The sequence below is a fragment of the Egretta garzetta genome, unplaced genomic scaffold (genome assembly GCF_000687185.1).
Source record: "Egretta garzetta isolate BGI_Z169 unplaced genomic scaffold, ASM68718v1 scaffold366, whole genome shotgun sequence".
NCBI classification, from domain to species: domain Eukaryota; kingdom Metazoa; phylum Chordata; class Aves; order Pelecaniformes; family Ardeidae; genus Egretta; species Egretta garzetta.
The window spans coordinates 64611-69433 of record NW_009260018.1 but is presented as its reverse complement, the minus strand read 5'-3'; the positions used below and the strand labels follow the sequence as shown (position 1 = coordinate 69433).

At 58.3% G+C, this 4823-nt stretch overlaps 1 protein-coding gene across 1 annotated transcript in view; it reads left to right on the top strand.

Moving 5' to 3' along the window:
• The window catches only part of SLC39A14 (solute carrier family 39 member 14), a 7252-nt gene that overhangs the window by 1275 nt on the left and 1154 nt on the right, over positions 1–4823 (top strand). The window contains exons 3-8 of the mRNA XM_035896117.1: positions 2–47; positions 135–321; positions 2747–2916; positions 3442–3564; positions 3657–3842; positions 4102–4313. Of these exons, the coding sequence (XP_035752010.1) occupies positions 2–47; positions 135–321; positions 2747–2916; positions 3442–3564; positions 3657–3842; positions 4102–4313 (924 nt within the window). The remainder of the gene's footprint in view (position 1; positions 48–134; positions 322–2746; positions 2917–3441; positions 3565–3656; positions 3843–4101; positions 4314–4823) is intronic.

Here is a 4823-nt window from a genome sequence, read left to right as displayed (position 1 = left end):
ACGTCAACGTCTCCCAGCCGCCACAGCAGCGGGTGAACCTCTCCCGGGTAAGGCAGGGGCTCTGTAGACCCCCAAAACCTCTTCGCAGAGCCGCAGGAGTCTCAAGGCATGTGCCTGTCTCTCCCCTTCCCCAGTGCTTCAGCTCCGTCGAGCTTTTTGCCATCCACAACCTGAGCGAGGGCTCTGCCGTGGGGCACAGCGAGTTCAAGGAGTTTTGCCCCACCATCCTGCAGCAGCTGGAATCCGGGGCATGCGCATCTGAGAAGCTGGAAAACGAGGAAAATGAGCAGACAGAGGAGAGCAGACCCAGCTCGGCCGAAGGTAAGCGGGGAACGGGGGGGCACAAGCATTGCCTGGCCCTGGGCATGGAGCTCGGGGATATGAGGCACCCCGGGACCTGCAGGATAGCCGGTTCCCGTTCCCGGCTCTGGGGCACAGGCAGAGTCTGGCAGAGACAAGAGGAGGCAGCTTGCCTACAGCAGCTGGGAGGCCTGATGGCTTTTTCTCAGTGCTGTGGGCTCGCAGCGTGGTTTTGCCCCCTATCGCCCACGCCATGGGTCAGAGCTCTGCCTGTGGGGACCTTGCTGCAAGTCCCCGTGGGTGGGAGGGGGTGGCTTGGCACATTTAGGGACCCGCTTGCCTCCAGCCACCAGTGGATGCTAAATGAGCTTCCATGCATCCAGGTCTTGACAATGCCCAAGGTCTTGGATCAGCTGCCCTGAGCACAGCACTGGCTTCTCCCGTGCCGTGAGGCTGGGGCTGGCTCGGGAAAGCCTCTTCCAAGTAACCTGGTGGCTTCATTTCCACCTGCCCTACAACAAAAATGACGGTTTGTGTCGCAGTTGAAGCGTCCGGAGCAAAAGGAGAGACGCTCTGGTGCGGCGAGGCCGGCCCCGGCGTGGGGGCGTAGACCCGGAGCGAGCCTTTTCCTCCTGCCCGGATCTGGGATCTCGGGGTCCCAACCCCTCTCCCCACGCCGAGAGCCTCGGTAATGTCTGGCCCTCGTTTCTTCTCATTCCGCAGTGTGGGGCTTTGGTTTTCTCAGTGTGTCGATGATTAACGTGGCCTCCCTGCTCGGAGTCTTCATCGTACCGTGTACCGAGAAGGCCTTTTTCAGCCGGGTCCTCACGTTTTTCATCGCGCTCTCCATCGGCACGCTGCTCTCTAACGCGCTCTTCCAGCTCATCCCAGAGGTGCGGTAGAAAGTCCCTGCCTCTCTCCCGTCTCCGAGGGCAGCTCTCCGGGCGCCCTCTCTGCCTCCACCCTGCTGAATCGAACCGATCCCTCCATCACCCGAGGCTGAGGGCTTGTCTCAGGGGCTCCGCAGGGCTTTTCTCACCCCTCCGAGCACCAGGAAACCTTCTCAAGGATGTGTCCACCAGCCCTGCCGGTCCTTGGGAGGTCTGGGAAGGTGCTGGGAGAAGCTGTTTGCTCCCTCCCCATGGGTTGTGTCTGCTTCACAGGGGAGTTTATCCTCTGGAGGGCTGTGCTCAGCCCTGCTTTGTGCAGAGCTGCCCGGCTCTGAGGCCACTGAGATGCGGCAGCGCTCGTGGCGTGAGCCGGGTGGGAAGACCTGCAAGGCGGAGGAAATATCGGTGTAAAAGCACAGAGAACAGCCTGGAGAGGCACCAGCTTCCTCTCGAGTCAGCCGACGTTTACGAATCTTTTAATTGCCTTATTTTTTTTTCCCCACTCTGATTTACAAGACCGACGTTTCCACAAGGGTTTAGGCTTACGTGAGGTTTCCTGGTGCTCTGATGGGACCGACAGATACATTGCAAATTAATTGTGTTGTAATTGCACAGTTCCGGAGTTGAATAAATACACCCACGTGCTCTCAGATTGGACACCTTCGAAACACGTGTGCTTCCTCGGCCCTCAGGTCCAAGGCAGCTTCACGGAGTCCTTCCCCCATCTCCTGGGGAGGAGGCGAGCTGGATCCGAGTTCCTCCACATCCAGCCTTAAAACTCTGCATTTAAGGTGCAACCTTCCCTCTGAGCAGAGCACCCTTTGCCACTGGGTTTTGCCCCCTGGCGTTGCCTGCTTTGCTCTTGGGCAGCAAACACTTCATCCGTGTTGGCGGGGAGATGTTTTGTTGGGTTGGTTTTTTTTTTTTTTTTTTTCAAGGCTCCTTTTCAACTCCAAAACTGCAACTTTTATTTGCCGAATATAAAAACCAAACACCTGTATTTCCTGATCTGCCAGGAATTAAAATGACTTACGTACGCTCCACCCTCGCCATCAGTCGGAGCATCCCTGTCCCAGCTGGCATCTCTGGGCTGCAGGATGAGGATGGAGCGTACGAGATGCTCAGGGCACCTCGGCGCTTTGTGGCCCTGGAACAGCCGCCCTGGAATGGGGGGGGCTTGGGGAGCAAAGCTGGGTTGCTGGCTCTGAAACAGCCTGGCTGCCAAAAATCAGCTTCATCCCGGTGCTCAGAGAGAGCTGCTTGCTCTGAGGGAGCTCCTGGTTCTTTAGTGCGGGCTCCGCGGCGGGGTGTCCCTCCGGCCCTTCCCAAAGAGCCATTTCCAGAGCCACTCAGCGCCAGGTTCGCCCCTCTTGAACCAATGCCAGATGAACAAGCAATCACTAATGAATGTCCTCTTCTCTCTCCCTCCCTCTTCTCTCTTTCCTTTTTGGCGTGGATTCCTTCCCCTTCCTCTCCTTCCCCACGTTGATCTCCTTTCCCTCCGACAACCTCCCCTCGTCCGATTCCCCGGGGTGGGTTTGGCACGCACGCCGCAGTCTGGGGTTACGGTTTCCTCTGCGTGACCGTCATCTCCCTCTGCTCGCTGGTGGGAGCCAGCGTGGTGCCCTTCATGAAGAAGACCTTTTACAAGCGGCTGCTCCTCTACTTCATAGCTCTGGCGATTGGAACTCTCTACTCCAACGCCCTCTTCCAGCTCATTCCCGAGGTAGGGTGAGGACCGCTGGGTCTGTCCTTTTCTCTCTCTCGGGGGCTGTTTCTCTCTCTGGGCGCTCGCTGGCTGGAGAAGGGGAAGGCGGCGTCGGAGGGGAGCCAAGAGCAAGGTACGGAGGCTGGAAGCCCCTCGGGACCGCAGTTGGAGCTGGCGTTTCGCCCCTCTTTGGAAGGGAATCGCTCCAGGGACATCTCCGGTCTGCTTCAAGCAGAGAAGCGCTATTTTATTGCCCGTTCTATCCCTGCGGGCAGGTCGCCTTTGTGCTGAGGTGGTGCAGGCTTCCTAAACCCGCTTTTAGCGTCCCTGCCCCGGTGAAGGTGGCGGATTGGGCACAGCCGGCTTGGCCGGGGGAGTGAGGGAGATCTAAGGCACACAAAGGCATTTTCTGAGCTTGCCCCCAAAGCAGCTGCTGCTTTGAGAGAGGCCAGAAAGGCCCCAGAGGTGCCGGGGCAAAGGCAGATGAAGGATGCTGCCAGAGACTGCTCCTCCGTCCTGACACTTGTCCCCTTCTGTCTGCAGGCGTTTGGATTCAACCCTCAAGAAGCTTATTACGTTTCCAAATCCGCCGTGGTGTTCGGGGGCTTCTACCTCTTCTTCTTCACGGAGAAGGTCCTGAAGATGCTCCTGAAGCAGAAGGACCAGGTGAGGCTGAGCAGGGGCTCTGCTCGGAGCGCTGCTCGGGTGGGAAATGGCGGAAATGGCTGACACCCGTGAATCCCCCCGCGGTCCCGCAGCATCACCACGGGCACAGCCACTACGGCCCCGAGGCTCTGCCGTCCAAGAAGGACCAGGAGGAAGGGGTCATCGAGAAGCTGCAGAACGGGGACCTGGACCACATGATCCCACACATAACCAGCGAGCTGGAGTGCAAGAGCCCCTCCGGGGATGAGAAGGTTGTGGTGGGCTCCCTCTCTGTCCAGGTTAGTGCCTCTTCCTGCGGGGTTGCAGGTGGGTTCGTGGAAAAAAAACCTGCCCCTCAATGAAAAAAGAGCAGTTTTGAAGCTCATGGCACCTCCCTGACAAAATCCTCCATGGGTGGTGGAAAGCAAATGGCTCTCGTCAAGCCTTGTGTGGATTTAATGAGTGGAGGGGTGGGTTCCTCTGGTGGGTGGGAGGGAGCGGTGACCACCCCCTTGAGAGGCTGGGTGCTGAGCCCCCGCCGTTGGGGTGCCGTGGCAGGACCTGCAGGCCTCCCAGAGCGCGTGTTACTGGCTGAAGGAGGTGCGGTACTCCGACATCGGCACGCTGGCGTGGATGATCACCCTCAGCGACGGCCTCCACAATTTCATCGACGGGTTGGCCATCGGGGCCTCCTTCACCGTCTCTGTCTTCCAAGGGATCAGCACCTCCGTGGCCATCCTCTGTGAGGAGTTCCCACACGAGCTGGGTACGTGAGTGCTCGGGGGAAAGGCGCTGCGAGGGCTCTTGGATCTGCCCCTCTTTAAGGCTAAACCTGCCGCTTTCCTGAGCTTACCCGTTGTTTCTCGAAAGGCAAATGTGGGGTGGGATAAACAGAGTAATGACGGAGAGTGGGGAAAGGCAAGGCTGTAAACTGCACTGAGTAATCGCAGCTCTAAAAATAACGAGGTAATATGATGTCTGAGATTTAAATTTAGATGGAGACATCTGAGGGAAAAAAAAAAAAACAAACCCAAACCCAACACCTCGTTGGTTTGGGAGGGGGGAGGACGGGCAGCGGTTTTGGGTTCAAACGTCCGAATTTATGCGTGGGCAGGGCCGGGAGCTGGCAAGCAGCTGCTGTGGTTGGTGCTTGGTGCCAGCGGGCATGGGGGGAGCCCACGCTTGACCTCCCGTAAAAGCAGGCGCTGAATACGAGCATCTTGGTGCTGCCCCAATGCTGCTGCTGCCACCCACCCAGCGACAGCTCCCTCCCTCCTCAT